The following is a 26,245-nucleotide window of genomic DNA, read 5'->3' as shown; positions in this document are numbered from 1 at the left end:
ATGTTACATTTGCTTAAAAGATTTTTATGAACCACCTTCACAGCCAGTTTACAAGTCACCTAAGAAAATGAATACAGTTTTTCATTTTATAAATCATTCTGAAAACAACTTTAAAATTAGAAAAGGTGTTTCCTACATTGATGGATCTCTTTATTCACTAGATCTGGTTCTGAATGATTTTTGATTGCTATTAAAAAAAAAATCAAGGAGTTCCCTGGTGGCTTAGTGAGTTAAGGATCACAGCAGGACTCAGGTCACTGCTGTGGTATGGAATCATGTCTCCCCTCTAAGACAATGGTTTTTGGCCCATGAGGACAAGTTGAAGGGGTTCTAAGGGTGAAGGGGTTCCAAGGGTGAGTGGACACCACTTTTGGAATATGTGATTATTTAAAGGGGGGGCATATGTGATTATTTAAAGGGGGAAGGGTATCACATTTAACCTGAGTAAGTCCTCCTGGTATGCTTGTTTAAAAAGGTGTGTTCGATAGTTAAGACATGGAAACAACCTAAATGTCCATTGACAGATGAATGGATTAAGAAGATGTGATATGTATACACAATGGAATACTACCCAACCATAAAAAAGAACAAAATAATGCCATTTGTAGACGTGGATGGAACTAGAGACTCTCATACTAAGTGAAGTAAGTCAGAAAGAGAGAGACAAATGTCATATGATATCACTTATATTTGGAATCTAATATACAGCACAAATAAACCTTTCCATAGAAAAGAAATTCATGGACTCGGAGAACAGACTTGAGGTTGCCAAGGGGTGGAGGAGGGAATTGGGTGGAGTAGGAATCTGGGGTTCATAGATGCAAACTATTGCCTTTGGAATGGATAAGCAATGAGATCCTGCTATATAGTACTGGGAACTCTATCTAATCACTTGCGATGGAGCATGATGGAGGATAAGGTGAGAAAAACAATGTATATATGTATGTGTGACTGGGTCACTTTGCTGTGCAGTATAAAATTGACAGAACACTGTAAATCAGCTATAATGGAAAAAATAAAAATCATTTAAAAATAAAAAAATAAAAAGGTGTATTCATTCAACAAGTCTTTATATTGGGTCCTCCTGTGGGCAAGGCCTGGGACTAGCTGCTCCAGTGAGTGAATAACCGGGAAGCTCTTTCTCCTGCTCTCACCATGACAGTCCTGTAACAGATTCCTGACTGTGAAGAACCAACATCACAGAGATTCTATATTCTTGGAGTAAGCAAAAATGCAAGTATTTCTAACCTCTGCTGTGGCTTTATCTTATTACTGATCGAACACTTAATAAATCATAATTTTTATTCACTCTAACTGGGAAAGCAGCCTTCAACTGTAGAGAATAATTCATCTTCATTTTTTTATGTTCCTCCAATTACTCACTCCCAGCTTACCTGCCTTTTTTTTACCCTAAGTTCTTTCTGCATTCTAAGTTAAGCAAACCCTAAGGGGATTAAATAATGAAGACTAACCAAAATGCTTAACATTAATGAATGTATACAATGTACTAAATACAGGCCAATCATAAAATCTGCTTGTTCCTATATAAAATCCCTTTTACACATCTTAAGACTGCCTTATCAAATTGCTGACTCAGGCCAATAATTCCTGAAATCACAACATGGCCTGCTGAGGCATTTCCAGCCATGAGATGAAAACTTGTAGTTGAGTAGACACATTATAACAATCAACACTGCTAGTTGACTACAAAAATAACATGTCTCAGAGAATAACATCCTAAATATTCTAAAATTACTATCATCTCAAACCACAATTTATAAAAATAATATAGAACATTCGTGTCAATCATTATTCACCATGTTAACGCAGTCTCAAAGCCAAATTTAAACAGTTCTGGTGTTTGGCAGACTTTTATGAACTAACCAAGGTCAGAATATAAATACATTTTGAAATGCGCAGCTCTTTACTATCTTAAAAAAGCATGACTAAAACCATGTTCATTTGAAGGAATTAGCCAAAAAAAAAAAAAAAAAAAAAAAGAGAGACAAAAACAAAAAAACCCCCCAAAGCCTAGACTTCATAAATGAATGCTTTTCTTTTCTTCTAAAATAAAATACCTTAGACAAAATGCATACTTATAAGTCCCTATTTAAAATACCAAAGGCCTCTAAGATACAAAGGATTAGTCTGCCCCTTCAAACATAAAAGTGTATATTGCTATGAAATCTTACCAACAATTTCCTTTCGGTTAATTTTTCTTCTTTAACAAGACTTGCCCTTTTCTAGCATCACTAAAACCATTTCTGAAATTGTAGCTGGATTATTTTTGAGCTTCAACTACGATCTTAAAATATTAGGAAGTCATCCTGATGAATCCTAAAAGAGAAGATCCCTCCCTCTTTTTCCAGACTCCTTGAGAGGCCAACGCCTTCCTCAAATATCTGATGCAAAAACTCAAAGATAGCAAGGGAAGATGAGCCGATGGAAGCTGGCTGGCTGGGTCTTAGCTGAGGTGTTTGGTAGGCACTCCCATTAACAAGGAGCACTTTTTATCCTAGGAGTCAAACTCAAGGAAGTTCATTTTGTTGTTGTTTTTTAATAAAGTCCTGTCTATTGCTTTTCAGGACTCTGCCTCTTTCAGAAGCTCATGTCCCTCCAGCCAGCTTCTTAGCTCCATCTGGTCTGACACTGCACTTATTAGGTCTCCAAGCTTTGCCTTTGTCCCAATTCTGCTCCTTTAAAAATTTCCTCATTCTATACAATTCACCATGAGGAAATCCAACTAGTCAACCAACACAGGAGAAAATGCTGCTCAAAGGTAAATTAAATATAGATATTGTTTCATCATCCATGAAACTTACAGAGTCAAGACTAGGTTCATTATATTATAGGTAGAAGTATACATTGTTTCTGGAAAGTCATCCTTCAAAATGTACTAGATCCTCTGACCCATTCATTTCCCCTATGAGGAAATTTAAGGGGAAATCCTATTTATGAGGGTTGGGAGCAATGAAAAATGAGCTGGACTCTTAATGGGCAAAGGTGTCTATCTCAGCACTTTTAAATGAAAACCAAAAAAAAAAAAAAAAAAAAAAGCTGGAAATAATCTAAATGTTCAGGTTCAAGAGGATGATTAAATAAATGACAATGTTTCTATTTCATATATTATGCTATCATAAAATGATACTTTAAAAGAAAATGAACAAACATATATATAGTGTGTGGTTATAGCTGTGGGAAAAAAATAACTATGTGTTGGGGTAGGAAGTCATGTTGACACTGCTTATGACTGAGTGACAGAACTGCGAAGGATTTTTTTTTTTCTTTTTTCTACTCCTGTGTACTTTGAAAATATTCTTTCCTAAGCAAGCATTACTTTTTAATGAAATAACACTAGAAATACCTGCTTCTTTTACAAACATGTTCTTATCTTCACTAAGACAAATCTCAAAGTATAATTTCTACTGGGTAACCTTAGTGATATTGTTTTAATAGCAGCCTTTAAGAAGCAATGTATCAACAACAAGAACAACAACAACAAAAAACGGAGGCACCGATAGTGAAATTTCAGGCTGTCGGATGAGACTTTGAGACTAGGTACACCCCCTGGGCTGCCTTAATCAGGCCACAGGTCCGTCCTTTGGCCTTGTGCCCTGACAGACAGACATATAGTGAAGAAACACAACCTTTCAATAGTTGCAGCACATACTCTTGCAAAAGAGGAACAAGAGTCAGACAGTCATGTCCCAAACATCAGCTTGGGGAAGCTGCATGTGGCCATGGGGGCCAGGAGCCCTGGCCTCCTATCTCTGGACCTTCTTGTCCCTTAAAAGAATCAAGTGCTCTTCATAGGACTTTGAGAAGAACTTTCTATGAAGAAGGATTTGGCAGATAGAAAGCGTCCAGCGATGGCTTGTGGTCTTTGGATGGCCTGAATTCATGTTTCAACCACAGCCATTCACAGGCCCGTGCACATCTCTATCACCATAGCTTTTCTCATCAACTCCTGGGCAAGCCAAACAAGTGTTTCCACCAGCACTGCAGCAAAAGCTGTTTTCATGTATAGTGTGCTGTTATTACTAAACCACCCCTGCAGAACTCAGCATCCTTCATCAGGTTTTCATCCCCTCTCTCCCAGGCCTCCTCTCATACTAAGCACCCTAAGGACTGAAGACAGCACACTCTAATGGGGGACCCACATATAAACACATGAAAAAGTGCAAATCAAAGTTAATGTGGCCTGAGTGCCACCGTGTCAACGGAGTGACCGGAAAGTAGGGGAGCAAATGAGGGGCCAGGCCTTTGATAAGCTTAAGAGCAAGGGAGACAAAGGGACTGACAGAAAAAAGGAAGGGAGGGAGGCATTTTAGTCATAAAAGTCAAGTAAATCCAAAGGCTACATGGGCTTTTTAATTTCATTATCTCTGTTCTGGATTATCTGCAGGTCTGCTGGGCTCAAATATACCTAAAGCAACTGCCAGAGTATTCATGACAGAAATGAAGGCTGCTGACTTTTAAATGCTCTTAGGCCTTAATCTCATTTGCTTTTCTTTCAAGTACCTAATGATCACAGAAGTCTTTATCAGGACTCCGTGGGGGTGGGTCTGTGCTGCCTAGATCTTCAGAGCAACAGAATTGGCTGGGATTGCTTTCTCAGGCTACACCCTACCCAAGCAAAGACAGTCCATCTCCCTCTAGGATGGTCTCAGTGGGGCTTCTTGCTGGCCTGCTATTCAGGGCTGAGGAGGAGGGAGCACCAGGCCAGCCGGCCTCCAAAGCCTTTGTTCTTATTAGAGTCAAGATAACATGGGCAGAGCGGGCCTGAGGGCTAAGAGGTTTCCAGCTCCAGTTAGTGCACTGGGGGGAATCGCAGGAGGTCACAGCTCACAGGGCCCCATTCCTCCTCTGTAAAATGAGTACTGGCCTTCGGAACCCCTGAGGTCCTTAGAAGCCTAATACTCCAATAAATCTACATTCAAAGCTCTCAAGAAAGGCCAAAATCTGTGTTACAGAGCACAACTAATTAATGTGAATTTTGACTACTAGGTGACAGACCGAGCTTTGACTATAGAATTGATCATAATGATATAAATGTTTGCTATGTCTAAAATAATTTTCTTCTCACTTCTTAAATACTTTCCTCCAAAGACAAAACAGGGTAAAATGCATTTTACTTCACCCCTCTTTTTCTCTTATTTTAGAGAACAATTTCCACGCATAAGGAGGCAACTCAAGGACCGGGATCATCCTGAGAAGACAGTACGTGAGGAACGAGCACATTTGACTGCAAGAAAGAGACAAATTAATTCTTTAACACCTATTCTGAAGTACAAAAGCTGGAAAGTATATAATTTTAAGGATACCAAAGGTTTTTTGAAGTTCGGCAGAAATGTGAGAAAGTCAGAGTTGATAGCAGCACAATAAAATCATAGCTGTCTGAAAAGATGATCTTAATGAACTGGAAATGTATCCCTTTAAGCAAACTTACTTTGAACTGTTTTTGAGAACTTTCTGAAACATTGTTACCCACTTCCCTGATGTATTAAACGGTATATGAAACAGCATAATCTTGGCTTGATGGCTCTAGGCAGTGACTAATAACAGTAATAAGAGCAAGCAACATTTATTATACACTCACTGCATACCTGACACCATTCTAAGTGCTTTTTGCGGATGATCACCTATAACTTTTCTCATCCAGCAAAGGAGGTACTTTTATTACCTCCATAAATAAATGAGAAAACTGAAGCTCTGATAGTTGAAGCAACTTGCTTAAGGTCACAAAGCTAGTAAATGGAAGAGGCCAGGTCCAGACTCAGGTCATCGGACTCCCAAACCAGCTCTTCTCACCACACCACATTGCTACCAATGATGAAGCAGGGCAGGTGAGGGGATCCAGAGATCATCAGGACCTACTTCTTGGGTAAAGAGAACTCTGTGCTCCTATAATGAAGAACCCATAGATTGGTGTGATTTTTAAACGTATGTCTACTTTTCTTTTTAAAAGGTAAGTATAGCTGCTATACAATTTGCTTATTATGTAAGTTATGAGTTTACAATATAGTGATGCACAATTTTTAAAGGTTATATTCCATTTATAGTTGTTATAAAATATTGGTTATATTCCTCATGTTGTACAATGTCTCCTTACAGCTTATACTTAATAGTTTGTACCTCTTATTCCCCTACTTCTATACTGCCCCTCCCTCTTCCCTCTCCCCAGTGGAAACCATTAGCTAGGCTGTTCTCTATATCTGTGAATCTGCTTTTTTTTTTTCTTGTCATATTCACTAGTTTGCCATGGTTTTTTTTTTTTTTAAGATTTCACATATAAGCGATATCATTAAGCATATGTCTAAAGAAAAAAAAGTATAGTCCTTCAGATTAGCTTTCAATTCTTCTGTTGTGCATTGTGCAATGTCAAAAGAGCACATCTATTTTTACTTTAAAAGAGTTCCCCCACAGTAGTATACCCCTTTTCTCTTTTTTTCCTCCCTGTTTCTTCCCCACCTCTCTTTATAAAGAATGTCCAAGTGAATGCTTACAAATGTCTCTGCTTTTTGCTGATATCTTAATAAGGAGAAAAAGATGTCTTATCAGATTTTCCCTGTGTGGCTTTAAAAAGAAGAGGCCTTCTAAATCATGCCCCAGTAAGATTAAAAAAAAAATTACTGTAGTTAATGTAACTAATATGAGATGAAAATTAGAATATGGCAGAATTGGCTGTGCTTTGTATTCATTGGGCATTAGGGTATGCAAGTAATGAAACAGGTAGTCACTTTATACATCTCTTTGGCATTTTACTTAGGAGGCAAAGCCATGTCAGGATAGTGGGCAACATTCACTGAGGGCTGGCTATTCTCAACTCTACCCCTAACTAGCAAAATGATTTTCAGAACAATCTTTGTGTCTCAGTTGCCTCTGCTGTAGCTATCTCTAAAGTCTCATTCAGATGCAATATTTTAGGGGTGAGAGCATATGTGTATGTTTAAAAGTCAGAGAGGGATAATTTTTATGGCATATTTTTGGTAACAGAAAAAATAATTTGCAGACTTCGTGTAAAGGACCTTTAAACAAGATTTAGGAGTGAATGGTGGGGGATTAGAGGTAGTTCAATTATTTAACACTAAACAAGGCACTAGACTAACTACACTGAGGGAAAAGTCAAGACTTAGTTTCCCCAAAGAAAGTCTCTTCCTTACAAACATTGGTTTCACCTCGACCATTTCTGTATAATTAGGGGAATGGCTTGTCATAGTATTATTCCTGGAGCCCACAGGGACACTGTTCCTATTCTGACCAGCCCAAACTCTCTTTTGACAAACACATACATTTTTATGCTTTTGTACATTACAAAGAACTCAAAAGGCCCAGGTTCTCTACTGGTGACGGGGAATGATGATCAGTGCGGTGCTGATCAACCGTGTATACTTAGCTCTCATCACTCACACTGATCTGTAGGTATTCCTTCCCTCTCACCTTGAGACACATGATTTAAACTCTAATAAAGAATGTGTACAACTATAGCTTATTAAATAATTTCATACAAATATGTGAAGTAAGCCGCTGAATTCCTACAAATTCGGATCTCATCTAAAGACACTTTTCACACATGTGAAATAGGAGGATAAATTTCTCAAGGTGTTTTAAGTTATTAGCTCACCCCAAAATACAGATGCATTTACCTGAAAATGCATTTTTTTATCTCTATTCCATAGCCTTAACTAGGTTCTAGGGCCTGTATACAGCTCCATTCTGTGAATGTTAAATTACTTGATAAGAGAAAGACAGAATACTCCTCCCAAATTACCAACAGCTTACAGAAAATCAAGCTGAGCATAATTATCTATTAACAACCTTGCTTTCCCATATTAACGTTCGACAGTCAGCATCTACCCTAGTACTTACGCTGCTGAAATCATAATTCATTCATTTACTTGTTAAAGAGGGAAACTACCGCAAACCCTCCATGACCTACCTGCTCTGGGGAAGGTCTTAAGAGTGTGTGTCTGTGTCAGGGGAAGTCTCACATTTACTCATGGTCAATGGCCGGTGTGTTTCAGAGCAGGGTGAGCAGAACAGGTAAGGTAATCTCAGGGCATCCAAGCGCCTTCAGAGTTAGGTCTTCAAATTGTGGCCTTTAGATTTGGCAACTATTATTTTTCACACCAGGCAACTCGAGAGTTAAGTTTCAAAATAAAAATGCTCCATTTTAATCTGTCAAGGTAAATTGTCCCTATGTCTGATCTTTAATAAAAGGGTTGTCAGCAGTTAACACATATTGTAGACCTAAGAACAACCTAAGGCTAGGCAAAGGCATAAAAACATATTTGCACCTTTAGCCATCAATATGAAAATTTTCTTTAAATTTATGAATACCTACATAGGCCTGGAATTGAAAACTGAAGCCTGTTTTGAGAAACCTAGAGAAGACAACTGTGACCCTATAGCTAACTGGTCCTAAAACCTGACTTTAGAGGCACAAAGCTGGCTGTCAGCCTTTCCACTCCACCCCATTTAGATTTGCTGGGGGTTCCAGGCTGAAAAGGCGGGAACCCACTGATAATATACAGTCCCTATTACTCAGCAACTCTCACTATAGTTCCAGAAGAATGAAAAGAAAAAAAAAAAAAAAAAAAGTTCATGCTCTAAATTAAGATTAGGGCTCTACTCCTAAAGGACTGTGCAGGCTCTTTGTGTAGACGTCCCCTAAAAATCCTCCTGATTTTTAAAAAAAGAATTGGGGTAGAAGGGAAAAGGGACTATTTTTCTAAAAATTCCATGGTGCTCTTTATGTTCTGTGCTTCATTTGTCTATCACTGCTTTTTAAAGCAAAGGACAACTTGAGCACAATTTTAGAAAGATCAATCTCATAAAAATAGATAATGTGTATATTACAAATTTCAGAGTTAATTTATTTACAAAGTTTTCATGGGGGAGGCTGTCTTCATTTCCATTTTAAGTTTTACATCAAATATTAACTATCCATCAAATCAGGACTGGAAAGCATGTAGGATCTTTTCATGAAGGGTACTAGGCGATAAAATATCCTATGTGAAATCACAGATTGTTTCCCCTTGGCACAAATTTGCTAAAAATTTACCACCATACCAGTAACACAACTGTTGGCAATATAAAAATAGTATTGGCTTTCTTTAAACCAAATTTACAAAATGAAAGTTTGGCTCAGACATTATACTCGAAGCTCCCAACATGTTAGACTTACTTATACCTTCTCAATTTTACCTATAAAACTGTTAGTACAATCAGGTGTGACAGAGAATCTAAGCATATAAAAAGAACTAGAAAACACAGGCACAAGAAAGATCAAGATCAAGGCAAAGATCTACTGGTCCCTGACAAGGCATACATGGTGGTACCTGAAACTGAATCTAAATCTAAATATGTGAAGTCCAGTGGCTTATTTACAATGGGCAACCACTCTTTCCTCTTTAAAACTGAACATTTCCAGCAGTTTTAGAACTGCCTGAGTTACTTTTTTTTTTTTGGTTTACAAAGGAACACATCTGTCTGAACTAATCTGATGAAAAACCATAATCCATTTCTTCCCGTTAGCCTCTGACTAAATACTGAAGCTAATTAGGCAGGCTTTTTCCCCCCTTGGGTTCTCATGGCAACATGAAAATTTAAAGAACCCATTTAGTTCCACCACCTTATGTAAGACTGAACAGTTTCAAAACATCTAGGTGTGAAGATGTTAGCCCACATGGACACAGAAAGCTACATGAATTTCCTTTACATGGTTAATTGAGGCCTTTGATTGAGAGACACAGATAACATGGCTCTAACAGGGACAAGATATGCATATGGTGATATGCTGTCCTGAACTGACTGCTACTGTCCCAGTGCTTCTGCTCTAAATGCACTTTTAATCACTAATGGTCAGTACCAGTAGCTTTTTAACATCCATGCACCTTTAGTAGTTAAAATAATTTTCTTGGACAACTATGATCTGCACTAACTGGCAGTTTATAGGAATTAAGAGGCATGAAACGTGAGGAAGTCTACTGCTTCAAACTTAAGAGAAACATAGCAGGTAGAGATTTGGGGCTAATTTATGGATTTTGGTTGGATATTTTCAATGAGAGTGAGAGATAAAGAGGAGGAGATAGTTGGTGAAAGCAGACCTTTTCTCCACCTTCTTGATTTTGTAGCCCTGGCAGGGTTACAAGGAGAAGGAAAACTGCTAGCCAAAGTTGTCAAGGGGAGTAAAACCCATTCCCCCAAGCATAGGAGGGTTCTGTGCCTGAGGAAGGGTCTCAAGCAGAAAGGCTGATGGTCTGTGGAAGGAAGCTATCTGCACAGCAGGGATGGATAAAGGCATCCTGCCTAGAAGGAACCGAAAGGGACCCAGATCCACTTTAACTAGCTGTTACTGCTTAACCAAATTCATCTGATCTTTACATTAAAATCACAAACCCTAGGACAACCAAGCTGCCTCCATTCTGCAGCCACTTAAATAACCTCTTTACAAACTCAAAATTTTTTACTCTCTGAAAATGAGGGGACTCCAGAAGCTTCATTTCCTGATTACCTGCCCAATATCAAAACACAAAATTTATTTTCCTAGGAATTCTGTGAGCCTTTAAAAAAAATGACAAAAATATTACTTCCACTCATAGTGTGTTTTAGAAATTGGAAGGAAGAGATTTGGGCTGCAATACTTCTAATATGGTTCCTACAGCTTTTGGGATTGTCGAAAAATCCAGGCAGGCACAGTTTCCCAGGGAGATTAACTGTGAAAGGAGTTATGTTCACAGAGAGCCTGGTGAGAAGAGGAAGTCCAGGCTTCAAGTCCTGACTCAGTCACTAACTGATTCTGGGGCCTTCAATTTTTACCTTTCAAATGACAGTCTAAAATGATTTTTAAGGTCCTCTTCAGCTTTAAGCTAGCCATGAATTATCCATATGTTATAAGTTCCAACCAAAAATTACAGATAGGAAATCATTAAAGACTTATCAAAGTCTATGTTTGTCCTAGATTAAGTTTGTCATCATTGTGCTGCTCTGGTGGAAAACCTGTTGCATCACATGAAAGTCTTTCTCTGACTACACCAGAAATGCAAGAGAGGATAGGCTGCCTTTTCATATTTTTCATTTTTTGACAGGTAAACAACAGTGTAGCCCCTATAATAGAAGTTCTCAAGTTTCACCTTTGGAGTCTGTCAGTACACACAGGACGCCACCTGGCAGAATGCGGCCACGTGACTGAAACAGGGTGTGCTGGCTTGCTGTTAGAATCTTTCTATCATGGGTGATTGATGCTTCGCGTTTACATTCAAGCTTCATTTCAAAGCCACGACCAAGCTTTATTAGGGGGGCTGTTTGGGACCTTCACTGCCACTGTTCTCAGCGACGATTAACCGTGTATTGGGCCGTAAAAGAGGTTTGCACAGCACCTACCCATATATTTAAGACCTACCTTGTGTGGCTTATGCTCACCGAGCATGCAAGTTAAAAACAACGGGATTCAACCTCGGATCATAATTGGCCACATCTACTATGATACTGAAAGGAAAACGAAAGAGCCTTTGACACTGCACCAGGTTAAGTGGAAAACCTCGATGTCTCCCCACATTGTAATGTTACAGTCTTATGAGTTTCAAAGGTTTGTCGTTTCTCCCAGAAAAACATCGCAGGTCCGGAAGAATTTCCAGCCTGGGTGCACTCACCTCTTTGATCTTTGCCCTTTTCTCGCGGACAGCGGCGTCGGCCGGCTCCCGGTCAATCGCCCCGATGAGGGGTACTAAGTACACTGGGGGCAGCCTGAACCCCATCCTGTTACTCATCTGGTCCTGGGCCACCTTCTCCTTCTCTATCAGGATATCTCTTTGGATCTCCTCGGGCAGCTTCTGCAGAGTCTCCTTGGCTTCCCTCAAAGCTCGCTCGTGGTTTTCGCGGATCCTGGCCAAGTTGTCCTCTAGGGCGGCCGCGGGGTCCCCGGGAGCGCCCTCTTCACCGGGCCGGGCTCGCCCATCTGCCGCGTCCTCGGCGCGCGCCCCGGGCCCCGGCTTGTGGTCAGCGGCTGGCTGCAGGGCGGGGCTGGAGTGGAACAGGACCCCGCTGAGCAGCTTGGAAGAGTCGGGCAGGAAGAAGATCGCTCCGAAGCAGAGCGTGATGAAGGCGCTGAACACCAACAGCAGCACGAACTTCTCCGTCAGGCGGAAGGCGGAGGGGCCCGACCCCTTTCTGCCGCCGCCGCCGCCGCCGCCGCCGAGCCCCCCACCCAGGCCGCCGCCCAGGCCGCCGCCCGCCGGGCTGCTGAAGAGTGGCAACAGGCCCCCCACCGGCATCGCTCCCGCTGCCACGGCCGCAGGGTTGCCCGCTGTCCAGTGGCCTTGCTCTGCGCCGCTCAGCAGCCAAACTTCGCCGCCGCCCGGCGTCAGCGGCTGCGGGGCTGGGTCCTGTGCATCCAGGCCGCCCAAACCCCCTGCCTGGGCTGCAGGTATCCCTTGGGGAACAACTCCCCTTCGAGTCTTCTCCCCCAAGCGGCTCCTTTGGCAAACAAACACGCGCGACAGACCTCTGGCTGTAGCCCCTGCGGGGAGAGAAACAGTAAAACGTAGTAATTACGATGATGGTGATAAAGTTTCCACCGGTCTCCGCCCTCAGACGGCCGTGCGAGCCACCAGGACAGTTCCCCCTTCACGGAGTTCGGAGTCTGGCTCCCGGCACCGCCCTCGGAAACCACTCTTTGGACTTGGGGTGAAGTTTTCGGGTCTCGGGGGCTGGGTGTCCCGCGCACACCTGGAGCAGGGCCGTGCGCGGGCACCTCCTGGAGAGGGCAGAGCGCCTCCGCACAGGAGAGGCGCAGCGCGGGTGGTGGGCTCGTCAACTTCGCCGGCTCCCCATCCCGAAGCTAGGACTAGCTGTCTCTGCTTCTCAGGCTGAGCGTGCAGTCCGACTGCCCCGCAGCCCTGGATGCTGCTCAGCTGGGCGAGCGCGCCGACCCGCGGGCGAGTGGGAGAGAGCAGGACAGCACTATGCCCTCCACCGCGGCCCCGCGAGCACTACCACCACTGCCGGTCTCTGGGCGGTCGGAAACGAGGGCGGTGACGCGTCCGGAGAGTGATGGCGCGGCAGGGCCAATCGCACGCGGCTCAGGGTCCCGCGGGGGCGGGGCCGAGGCGGGGAGGGGGCAGTGCAGGGAGGGGAGTTACGGGAAGCGCAGCCTCGCAGGGGCCCGGCCGGGGGTGGGGAGGTCGCGGGGCCCGGAGGCGCGAGGCAGCGGGCGGGGCCCGAGGTCGGCGAGTTTATCCCGCGGGGGTTTCGGGCCAGAGGCCCCAGGGGGTGGTTGCTCTAGGGTTGTGGGTTAGGTGCCTGGGCTGATGCGGGATCCCCCTGCGGCCCCCTCGGACCTGCGCCTGGTGGTGCGGGACCTGCCCGGAGGGAGGCCGAATAAGGACGGGGTCTTGCAGAGAACTGCCAGATTTGAACGGTGTGAAGCGCGTCTTTCCTCCAGTTACCCTCTTTTTGCCAAGGGAGGGATTCCCCCATTGCTCCGTTGCAGTTAACCCAAAAGTCCCTCGATGAGGAGCTGTGAATTGGAGAGCTTCTGAGCTCAGCTTTGGAGCTCTCTGGTGGAACATCCTCTAAATCCCAAGAGACCTGCTGGTTTTGTGGCTGCTTGGGAGTCTTCCTATGCATCCTCGCCCCCTTTAAAAAGAAAAAAAAGTTGCGTAGCTCCCCCACCCACTCCCACTTTCAAAATTCATTTACCTCATACAAGTTGGTCATATTTTCCATTTAAAGAAGACAGTTTTATGCTGCCATAACTTCAAGTAATAAATTTCAGCACTGTTGAAATTGTCTTGGATTTGACTACTTCCAGGGAAGTAAGGACTTGGTCCAACAGAAATTGTTTTCAAGACAGCCTTATTTTCCAAAATCTATTCGCAATTCCCCTGTTGCTCTGAAATAAGGGTTATCAGAGAGGAAAAAGTTGCCTGATTTCCCACTTCCCACTTCTGGAAACTAGTTTGTAGCAGTCTTGTCCCATATCCTTTACCCTTCCCGCTCTGGAAACATGATTTTTAGCTCTGTTTCTGCTTGCTGTCTTCAAGAAAAGGAAACAGCTGAGACCTCTCAGAAAGGTGCCCACAATACAGTTGTTTTCAGGTGTTAAGCTGTATGAAAAAATATAAAATTTAAAAAATCCTTATTACAGTTTTCATTTAAGTATTCATTTTAACCCTCATTATTTGTTTTGTGTAACATGAGTCATACACCCAAAGCTTCTGTTAATGGGATATTATTGTTTGATAAAGCCAGCTGTGTGGCTTGGTTTTTGATAACTGTTTTGAAATTCTATGCCCAGAAGAGTGCAGCATATCCAAGCAGGGTAACAAAGTTTAGAAGGTCTGTAAAGAAAACAATGATATTTGTTTTTAATGCTATAGGGTAATTTTTGTTTTAAACTGCAACTTATAGATAGGCTGAAAAGATTTACATCACTGTGAAATAATATCGTTTGTTTCCAACAACATCCTAAAATTGTTACCTCTTGGTAGGTAGATAATAATTAGTTAATTACCCTAAAAGCCAATCTCTTTATGATCCTCCTTTCTGGAATGATTTATTATTTCAGCTATTATACTTTAATAATGGTATTATATCTTATAAGCACAAAAATATTTAGAAATGTTAAAATTAATATTACTAAGTAGTGCCGAAAAGCAATAAAATCTATGTTTAAGTGCATGTTAAAATGGTGATGAAAGACAGTTATAAACTGAATTCTACCTCTGGCACTCTTTAATTTTATATCAAACCAATTTGAGCATTTAACCTATCTCTGATACTGGAAACATTCAAAATTTAGCATATGGACTTAAAGATTTTTTTTCTCTAAAAACTTTAAATTGACTCATCTATATTGTGTTTAAATCTTTTAAAGTGACTGCTCTGTTTATTTCTGTTCAGTTTTATGAAATTTATTTTAACATTACTTTCTTCTTATCTGTTTATCTTATAAAACAGATTTATTATGAGTGAAGCCTGGCTTTTCAAGCCTTCTTGTTCAACAAGAAATTAGCATGGGTGGTTGATTATGGAATATTATATTATGGAATATAATATATATATATTATAGGGTGCCAGTCTCTGTTAGGTAGAATGAGAAACATGTGGGAATGCTCATATTTGGGCCACAGCGAGTTTTTAAAAAATTCACAGAGAAGGCATTTGAAAAGACATACCAACTAAATTAACCATGTAAAACCCTTTAAAATAACCACGCAAAGCCCTGTGTTTTCACAGTAAGAGAGGAGTACAGAATGTTCAATAAGTAAAATTGCATTTTGTTAGAAGCAAAATCTGAGACTTTGCCCTGATTTCAATACCACAAGCACATATTCTACAGTTGGAAACTCAATGCTTTGTATCCTGATGTAAAGCAAAAATAAAGGCAACTGGTTCTGCTTTCTAAATAATAAAACCTTGACTATGTCCTGTAAATCCAGACTCCACACCTTACCTATTTCCTTATTATAAATAGTCTAATGTAAACTTAGCAACCTTAATAATTTTGCCTTTTTCTGTTTAAATGCTTGGTTGTGTTTTCCTATGTGGCCAGCCTGTCCTGAAGTTATTCCCTATACTTCTTGCAAGTTTGCTTTCAAACTTAATTCTTACTTTTCCCCTTTCCAATACCTATATTTCTGTATCTTTCTTTGAAAATTTATAATTGTTTTGTGTGTTTCAAGATAAGATCCTTAGAATCAAGTAATTTTTTTAAAATGTGGTTTCGGTTGGCGATATCTTCCCAGTAGTACAAAGAAATGTTTAATTTATTTGACTGTGTGGATTTCTCTGCTTTTAAAATAACATTTAACAAAGGGTAAATTTAACTTTTATGTAAACATGACTAAAATTAAATATAATGATAATTATAAAAAGGATTACAGAGAGAAAACAACAATATTTTAATGAAAACTGTGGTGAATGAATGTTTTTATAAAGCTATAAATTCTCAAAAATTAAATCACAAAAAATATTTTTTAGTATGAAGTTTATAGAAGGTACTAGGTTTATGGGAGTAGCCTTTTGATAAACTTTGTTCTTTGATTTAAAAATAAAATAGAATCTAATAAAAAAATTGAATTTAACTTATATGTGTAATAATACCAAAATTCTCCAAGTTAGATTCCTGATTTAAAAAATCTTCCTATAGGTGATTTTTCTAATTGTCTTCAAATTCCAAATCAGAATAGGTTTTTGCTTTTATTCTTAAAAAACCAAAATATACAAAAAAATTAGTTCATTGTGAACATTAATCTTGAAGTTTCAATACTTCAATGGACAATGCTAAATTTTACATGATGGGAATTAACCAAAGTTTTAAAATAAATTATCAGTAGTATTCTTGGTCATTTATGGGTTATAGTCATATCTTTCTTTTTTCCCCTCCTCAATTTACAATCTGCTACTTGAGTAGCAGATTACTTTTACTGAACTCCAATCACCTAAATGTGTGTTTAGGGGGAGGGGGAGGAAGTGAGAGGCTGGAGACCCCTCTGTCCCTGGATGCTCAAAATCTGGGTTTTTTGTTTTGTTTTGAACACCCATTTCATAAATATTAGCAGTCTCCAACTTAAAAACATTGTGTTCCACAAAGTATTTGTGCATTGTTTCTGGAAAGTTTAGAGCATTTCTCTCCATAGAAACAAAGTTGTAGATGGTGCTTTATTTTGCTAGTCTGTTCCACAAAGATCTAAGACCCTAGGGAAGAATAAAATGGTGGAAAAAATACTATTGCAATGCTGGTAATCAAAGTAGCATTAAATTAGAAAGTGTTTTATTTATATTGATTGTTGGACTCTGAGGACAAACAGATTTATTTGGAAGAAGAGGGGATATAATGATTGTTTCAGAAAGATTCTAAACCAGCTCGTGCAAGGTTAGTGAGGTTTATGGAAATTCTTAGGTAAGTTTTCCTTCACCTAATATAACTGTCTTTTGGTTACAGGTGTATCGTTAGTGCTCCCCTTAGGGTGTTTTTGTTTTGTTTTGATTAACAAAGGAACTGAAAGAGATGAGTAAGTACCTGCAGAGGTTTTCCGGAGGTAATTAGGCAAGGGTTTGAATGAGAGTAATTTATTATAAAGAACATGCATGTCCTTGTCTGTGTGGCCTTAGTCACCTATCTTCTGTATCTCTTTCTTCATCAATAACACTACCATGGCTCCTAGATTAAACAATATAACTAATACGTCTGGCACAATAGGCATTTAAGAAATTTAATTCCATTTCTCTCCTCCCCTAAAAAGGGAACTAATGTCAGGAGTGGTCAAAGAACAGTGTCAATAAGATTCTTATAAGGAAGAATCAGAAAAGGGCAGCAGGGAAGAAATTTAGGGTTGTGTGGTTCTTCACATGGCTGTCGCTCCATCTTCCTTCCTTCCTTCCTTCCTTCCTTCCTTCCTTCCTTTCTTTTGGCTTCACCTGCAGCATATGGAAGTTCCTGGGCCAGGGACTGAATTCAAGCCACAGCTGCAACTTACACAGCTGCAGCAACACTGCATTCTGTAATCCACTGCACCAGGCCAGGGATCCAACTCACGCCTCTGCAGCTACCTGAGGCACACTGGGAACTCACGTTTGTCACTTTTCAACTTCTGTTCTCTATTTAAATAATATCCTCTAGAGAAAAAGTAGGGGGAAAGGCCCCAGGTTTGGTAGGGAGGTCTTACACTGTTGCCCTGCTATTTATTTAAATAGGATCAAAAAGTGTACCAAATAACCAACTTTATATTCCTAAAAGCCTTGAGAAAATGTGAGTGATGGAAAAATATCTCAAAGTGAGGAGATATTACTGCTCAATGCTTGAAGAATCAGGAAAAAAAAAAAAAAAAGGATTCAGGGCAGAAAGGCTGAGCAGAGAATGCCAACAATGATCTTTAGAAGACTGTTTGAATAAAATGTTTGAATTTTATAACTTGAAAAGAAAACACTATCTTAAGTGTATTCTCTTAAGACTATAAATGCTTGAATTTTGTAACTTGAAGAGGATACACTATCTTAACTGAGTGAAATTCAGGAAAAAGTTTTCTGTGACTACTAGAGAGAGACAAATTTTTTTTTAGTTTTAAATTCATTAGATACATTTAAAAAATAGCTTTTCCTTTTAAAAAGTTTTTTTTCCTTTCATTTTCTGTCCTGTGAAAGATCACACACTTCCAGAAACAGAAAAAGAGAAAATTATGATACGTTATTCTGCCCAACTGAAAATTTTTTCATGAAATAAAGTGAAATGAAACCACATGTGCTTGTTCCTATTTTGGAGAAACTATCTACAACTATGACACGACAGTACTTGGCTTCCCAATTTTATTGCAAAATAAATGTGCTATTTGCACTACACATTGAGTCTTTCATATTGTCCTTCAGGGCAGAACTTTTTCTTAGCCTTGGGCCTCTGTAAATGAATAGGAATTCACTTGCGGTTCTTTGTCCACAGAACTTATTTTCACATTCACGTGAAGCATTCTCCTACAATATATGTAGTTCCATTTAAAGGCTGAGGTAAAAGCAGATCTGCATTGCAGATAGTACCTGAACAAATTATATCTACTGAATGTGTGACTGCTAGCCTATTTGTTGGGTATAATTAACACTGATCTGGACTGTGGGAATGGGAGGGACATACTGAAATTAACATAGGAAAAGAGAAGGAGGAATTCCAAACCAGTGACCCATATATCCATTAGACTTAATGGTCTGGAACTGGCTGGGTCTCAGATAGGGTTTCTACAAATTACTGGGCTTAAAATGTATTGAATTTGAGATACTTAATCTGGTTTTTGGATTATAAACAGCTTTTGAACATCCACTAAGATAAGTAGGTTCTCTGGTTTCTCCCAAATTTTCAATGGATATAATACATTCTACTACTATGATAAATCATATCTTAAATAGTAACCAACATGAAATGAAAATTATCAAGTGCCTAAAAGTGCCATTCATTTAAAAAAAATCTTAATATTAAAATCTATGTATATCTCTATCAAGAAATTTCAATATTTTAAAAAGAATTTAGTTTACCGAAGTCAGTTATAGAGCTAGTTTCTTTTATTCCATAGGTGTTTATAGGGTAGACTAAATTATAGTAAGAAGACAGGAAATGTAAATTTGTGAAACATTTCAATTAATTAATAGGGCATATATAATGTGCTATTATATATATTTTATCAGATGTGTATAGATTCATTATTTCCCTCTCCTTAAAAAAGTTTTAAATTCACATACACTGCTGGTGGGAATGTAAAACAGTGCAGCTGCTTTGAAAAAGTTTGGCAGTTTTTAAAAGGGTAAATATAGAGTTACCACAAGACCCAGCAATTCCAGTACTATGTACATATCCAAGAGAAATGAAATATCTGCATACATGAAAATATGTATATGCCTATTCACGACAGTAATACTCATAATACATAGCAGCAATATTCACAGTAGCCACAGGTGGAAACAACATTAATGTCCATCAGCTGATAAAGTGTGTACTATCCATAAAATGGAATAGGATTCAGCAAAAATAAGGAATGAGATGTTGACATATGTTATGACAAATTATTTCATGGATAAACCTTAAAAACTTTATGCTAAGTTAAAGATGTCCATCACAAAAGACTACATATAAAAATGTTTGAAGGAGTTCCTGCCTTGGTGCTGTGGGTTAAGAAGCCAGCTGCAGCAGCTCAGGTTGCTGCAGAGGCTCAGATTCTTTCCCAGGCTGGCAAAGTGGGTTAAAAAGGATCCAGCATTGTTACAGCTGCACCATAAGTCACAGCTGTGGCTCAGATTCAATCCTTGGCCCCAGAACTTCCATATGATGTTGGTGCAGACATAAAATTAAAAAAAAATTGTTTGTAATAGGTAAATACACAAAGACAGAAAGTGTATTATTAGTGATTGCCTTGAGCTGGAGTCCTGGGAAATGAAGGGTCACTGCTGAAGGATACAAGGTTTCTTTTGGGAGGATGATGAAAATGTTATAATATTGATTGTGGTGATAGTTGCATGACTGTGAATATACTACAAGCTATTGAATAGTATACTCTAATTGGGTGATTTTTATGGTATGAGAACTGTATTTGAAGAAAGCTATTACAAAAACAATGTTTCCCTTTCAGAACTTGTTTATAAGTCTCTTTCTTTCTTAAAAACAATAAAATACTTTAAGCAAAAAAAGGTAAAAATATCAAGACGACGTTGACATCATATTAGATAGTAAGTAAACATTTAATTCTGCAAAGTAGTAAGTAGAGAGTATAACGTTAAAAAGATTTTCAAGAACACAGAGGAAAATGCTACAAATTCTTAGTTTGAGAAATATATTTTTTTTATTGAGTAATCAAACCAAAGAATGGTTTAAAGTTATGAACCACTTTTGCACTCTACACTCCCTCCTGTTAAGGGAGTGTAGTGAATTACATGAACAAGTAATTTCATTTGTAATTTGTGTGTGTGTGTGTGTGTGTGTGTGTGTGTGTGTGTGTGTGCGTGTGTGTGTGTAAAATTACTATTAAATTAGCTGTAACCTCACAGCACTGTAGTAACCAAAATGTTTCCAGGAGAAGTTAACTGTTTGGAGTGAGCCTCTTAAGCTAAGCAAAATGATGCAAGGGCAAGAGACCTGGGTTAGGAATCAGAAGACCTGTTTTTAAAACTAGGTCTGATTTCTATGGATTTTTAAACATGCAGCTTCAATTTTTTTTTTTCTATAAAATAGTGAGGACCCTTAATTGAAAGGGTTGTTGTGAAGATCAAATTAGATAACACATGTATATCACAGAATGCTCCATAGCCATAAGATATATAGAGAAGATTTCTATATATCAAGCTCAAAACATCTTCAGATAGAGGAGGAAAAGCAATGACAATTTGAGAGATTTTCCCAGCTTGTGGATTGAATACCTTTGATGATGTCAGTGGCCCACACAACAGCAGGTGCAAAGATTATCCCATATGTGAGCTATTGTGGTGATATCGCTGAAATTTATATCAAGTTGTCCTATTTTAGCTTGCATGGCTTCAGGAAAAAGGGCAGTGTTCGTTCTTAATGATTTCAAGTCAGATGTGTGGGAGAAAAATTAGAAATATTAGTTTGGAGAGTTGTAGCCAAATATTGGAGAAAACAAGAAGAACTCAAGATACACTCCAGTTTATAGGTAGAAGATAAAACCTCAGCAAAAGTTAATTGCACTAGAATGTGATATTCACAGAGATCTATTGCTGAAATATAATTTTTCTCCCTATAATCACCTCCATTTCTATCAGAAAAACACAATATAACTAATTTATTTGCAAATTAAGTCAGTTTAATAAATTTACCTGCTTGTTTATATAAATGCAGTAAGAATGGTGAATGACCATATTGTCTCTTTTAAATCTGCCTTGCTGGAACTTTCCATTAAAAAGACTCAGATTGAGCTCTAAAAAGTCTCTTGAGGATCGAAAGCCAAGCAAAGAATTTGCCGTTAGACTTTGGCTGCAATATCTATAGGTTTGGGTGCATTCTTCTCTTCTTGAGTTCCCCCCATATCCTTAGGTTCCTGCAACTGCCAGGAAGTGACCTTACTCACGTGGTAAGGCTGCTAGGAGCCCTGTAGCAAGTTATACCAGGTTGTCTTTCCAAATGGCTTTACTGACTCCATAAGCTCAATCTTGTTTCCTTAAAGCCGTTGGTCAAATACAAGTTTATGCATATCTCTCTTAAATATGACATCTTGGTCAAAGCCTTGATAATATAACAAATGTTTTCATTTGTGTCCTGTTACTAGGAGAACAGATTCTTATTGAACTGAAGCAAATAACTATATTGCCATGCAAATAAGAATGTTCACTGTGAGTTTTCAAATTCTGAATGATCAGGTAAGAAGAGAAAATAATTGTTTTCTCTTTGTTCAGAAGGGTATATACTTTACCAAACTGCTTTATGTTTGGAATAACTTGAGAGAAAAGAGAAAAATGTTTTCTTAAATCTGAAAAAAAAAAACCAAACCATAAAAGAATCAGCAACATTTCAAATAAAAAACCATGAAAATTATAATCTTCCTCATCAGTACCTTTCAGTCCCATGTAATTATTTCTTGTTGATCTTGATCTTTAGTTAGCAGTTTTATGAAGCCATTAGCTTCTCCATTAGGGTTTTGTAAATTCTTTTTGTTGTTGTTGTTGTTGTTTTTGTCTTTTTAGGGCTGCACCAGGCATATGGAGGTTTCCAGGCTAGGGGTCCAATCAGAGCTATAGCTGCCAGCCTATGCCACAGCACAGCAATGCAGGACCCAGGATAAAAGATTTCAAAGGCAGGAGTTCCCATCGTGGTGCAGTGGTTAACGAATCCGACTAGGAATCATGAGGTCTCGGGTTCGATCCCTGGCCTTGCTCAGTGGGTTAAGGATCCGGCATTGCCGTGAGCTATGGTCTAGGCTGCAGACGCGGCTCGGATCCTGCTTAGCTGTGGCTCTGGCGTAGGCTGGTGGCTACAGCTCCGATTCAACCCCTAGCCTGGGAACATCCATATGCCTCGGGAGCGGCCCAAAGAAATAGCAAAAAGACAAAAAAAAAAAAAAAAAAAAAAAAAGATTTCAAAGGCAAATACAGAGGTTATATAGTTCTAAGTAAACTTAGGTCTTTTAATATCAAGAAAATAAGTTTACCTAATTAAAGACTTGAGAGAAAGGCTAACATGAAATATGGGAATTATTTTGTTAAAACAGAAAATCTTTGCTTTCTAGGAAGATTACTTAAAAAGCTTTAAAAATAAATTTCACAATATCCTATCAAGAGTAAACCAATAGTTCGATAAAACTTTGTCCTCTTAGCATATGAAAGAAAATTAAGTTTTAGTTTTGTATAAGTACACTATTGGTATTGAAGCTTGTTTTTAAAAGTCTTATAACAAAAATTTAATTCTTAGCCAACTTAACCACACAAGATTCTTTTTGTCTTTTGTTCTCTCTCTATTCCCAACTTTCTTTGTTCATAGTTTGTCCTTTATTCTCCTCTATCCTCTTCTGACATAACCAGTTTTACTTTAGGACAAAATAATTTATTTTCTCTTAACAAAAAATGCATCTCTGTACTTCATACCCATTCTTCGCCAAAAACACAACTAACTTTTCTTGCATAAAGAGTTGTTTCTCAGGGAGTTCCTGTCGTGGCTCAGCAGAAATGAATCTGACTAGCATCCATGAGGACGAAGGTTCAATCTCCAGCCTTGCTCAGTGGGTTAAGGATTCAGCGTTGCCCTCAGCTGTGGTGTGGGTCGCAGATGGGGCCAGATCTGGCGTTGCTATGGCTGTAGGGTAGGCCAGCAGCTACAGCTCCGATTTGACCCCTAGCCTGGGAACCTCCATATGCCGTGGATGCAGCCCTAAAAAGACCAAAAACAAAACAAAACAAAAAAGTTGTTCTCTCACTCTTTTTAATAGTTTTAATTACATTAGAATTCTTTACCCTTAAAAATTTATTATCTAGTGAAAATTAGGAAGTAATTGTGAATTGTTATATCAGCACTCTTTAAATTAGCAAATTTATGAATATATTTCATAATCTCTAAAAGCATATATTTCTCATAGTACATTTTTTTAATGTGATACAAAACATGGTTACTGACTGAGCCAAATATCTTTAGTTTCTTTTTAATATGAAGCCAAAAGTGGATAAACATATGTTCAGTAATGTATGTTTCATTATTTTATCTTACCTGGAAATGATCTAGATTTTTACTAAACGTCCATCATTTAACTCAGTAAAGCTTCAAGGTACCAAAATTTTTTAGGACACATAATTGTTGATGAAAAGTTCACCTATAAACTTTTATCCCACTTATATCTATCAATCATTTGTCCCCAACAATGATGTTTAGACTATACTTAAAAATTTCATGAGACATTAGACAAAGTCAGCTATCATCCTAAGTTATTCTCCTTACTGAAAAAATTTGTAAAAGAACATGAACTTATTTGACTAGTAAACTCAGAGTAAAAATTGTATGTCTGCATTATATTTTGTGTTGATAACTCTGAAGACATGTCCATTTTAATTAAACCAACAATTTTAAATTAGCTTTTCTCTACCAAAGATTATGCCAGGTCACATAACCTTAAAAAAACACATCTGGGCTTGTTTCTATATTTCTGAGTTTTAGGATTATTTAATTTATAATTTTAAGCCCACTAAGTAGAGCTCTTTTGCAAATTAATTGGCAATGTCATCTGGAGGTCGAAAAACACATCTATAATGTACATACACAGACATACATAAACATACAGACACAGAGATCTAAAACTTTAACTCTAAAATTTTAGCCATGAATCAAGTATAACAATATAAAGCTCACTAGTTGATAAATAACAGTTGAATTCAAATTGTATCTCTGCCAGACAGAATAAGTTAGGGTTACCTGCTCAAATGGCTAAAGCTTTTTATTAACATTTATGGAGAAGGTTTTTAAGATTTATATTTGTCCTTGACAAGTAATCTAAAGGAGGCTATGACTAGATTTTGGGCAGGAGAGCTTCTACAGCAGTCTGTATTTTTAAAAGCCTCCCTTTTGTTTCTAGTCTCTGGTGAGTAGGGCTATGTTTTAGTTATTTTCTGAGGTGTTACTATATCAAAGACTTGTAAGACTGATAACTTCACAGGGCAGAGAAAGAATGTAAATTTTTTCCTAGGAGTTCTGAAATATATTTATCTATTATCAGAAGTCTAGAGCAATTACTGTTTACATATTTTCTTTTTTTTTCCTTTTGTGCAGGATAATTGCACTTCCAATGCTCCGATTTTTTTACATCTGCAAATCTCTGAAGGCAAGTAGGAAAGGGTATGCCTGGATTGTGAGTTGCTCTCAGGGTTATGCTTCTATTTCTCTAAAGATTCAAGCTGGAAATCAGGAGTTACTGATTTTAAACTCCCCCCCCCCTTTTTTTTTCTGTTGTACTTGCAACATATCTTCAAAGAATTGGGTTGCTGCTTTTACTATAATGTTTAGAGGTTGATTAGCCCACCCAGTCACATTATTTTGAATTTGTCTTCTATCAAGGAGAAAATTTCCACTAAGATGGAAATTGGTGGATTTGTAAGTTCTGGGGCCTTAGGGTTTGTGCAGTATGCCTTTGAAAAGTTTGTATAAAGTGTTCAACAAAAGACTTTGAATGCTCTCCTTCTTTCTAAGTGTAGAGTTTAACCTTAAACCCATTCACCTTAGGGGGAAAACATTTACTACTGTTTCTGTTAGTCTCTGAATATCAACCTCCAGTTGAACCTCCATTTCCTGATCATTTGCAGAGAGCCTGGGAGAATTTTTGGCCATCTGTTTCCTCTGTGGGCAGGGTTTTTTCCATGGGCCCCCTTCTAGCATGTCTAGATAACTATGGTATAATTATGGGTGGGAAGAACACCCCTTAGGAGCCAAACAAAGTCCCTCTGAGTGGGGATGTAAATGGCCATTAATCTTTTTAGTTATTTTTTAAACTTGGTAAGATCTTCTAAAAATGGAGGTAAAAGGGCTTTATAATTCAAAAAACTTTGCTGCTATCTAGGTAACATGAACTCTTTGGGTAAGGGTCTAGGTCATATCTGCAAAGGACATGGCCTAGGAAGACCTGAAACTAGCAGAGCCTTATTACGGAGCCCTGGAAATTAGGAGGAGCTTTTAAGGGAAAACAAAGTGAGTTTTATCTTCTGTCTTGGGTGCTTCTGCTAGATTCACTTATTGGCTTTCAGCATTTACTGGGTAACTTGTCTATTATCCTGGGTCTTGAGACTGGAGTGCTCTCTGTAAATCTTGTAGGGGAATTAAAATAAGTAGCTGAGTGTTTTAAGGAATGTTCTGGGAAAGGAGGGGGGTTTGGGAGAATTAAGGGAATTTGTTGTGGAAATGGAATCAAATTTTAAGAAGGGGAATTTACATTCGATAAGGACTTTAATTTTAATTTCAATTTCTGTTATATCATATTGTTAAAGGAGTCCTTAAGGTTAGTTATATTCCTTTGTATCCACTTTTCAGTTTGGTCTTTCTGTAGGCATCGAGACAATTGTTTAGGATGAGAGGTCTCTAAATAGTTTTTTTCCTCCTTTAAACTCATCACTTCAAAGGATCCATCATTTAGCTATTGACAAGTAAGATCTTAGGTTAATCTCCATAGCGGCTCAAACTAATAAGTCTTTTTTATAGCTTAACCAAGGATGGGAGAGGTACCTCCAAAGAGGATGCAAAAACTCCAGTCCTTTCAGCATCCAGAGTTAATTTTCAGAGTTA

The 26,245-nt window shown here is 38.7% G+C and overlaps 1 protein-coding gene across 4 annotated transcripts in view; it reads right to left on the bottom strand.

Annotated features, from left to right (window-relative positions):
* The window catches only part of MAN1A1 (mannosidase alpha class 1A member 1), a 166,365-nt gene extending 153,365 nt beyond the window's left edge, over nucleotides 1-13,000 (bottom strand). For 3 of the 4 annotated variants that reach the window (XM_021082358.2, XM_085009448.1, XM_085009443.1), the window contains exons 1-2: nucleotides 12,730-13,000; nucleotides 11,655-12,520 (exon numbers count right to left, since the gene is read on the bottom strand). In XM_021082358.2, coding sequence (XP_020938017.2) covers nucleotides 11,655-12,275 — 621 coding nt within the window. In that variant the 5' untranslated portion in view covers nucleotides 12,276-12,520; nucleotides 12,730-13,000. 4 annotated transcript variants of the gene reach the window in all.
* Nucleotides 13,001-26,245: the final 13,245 nt, after the last annotated feature.

This window comes from Sus scrofa, chromosome 1, assembly GCF_054392235.1.
Source record: "Sus scrofa isolate SSC_HxYL_T2T_F1_AM1 chromosome 1, Sscrofa_HxYL_maternal_Yorkshire_Landrace_v2.0, whole genome shotgun sequence".
Lineage (NCBI taxonomy): Eukaryota > Metazoa > Chordata > Mammalia > Artiodactyla > Suidae > Sus > Sus scrofa.
The sequence above is the reverse complement of the archived record's forward strand: the minus strand, read 5'-3'. Positions and strand labels throughout refer to the sequence as shown.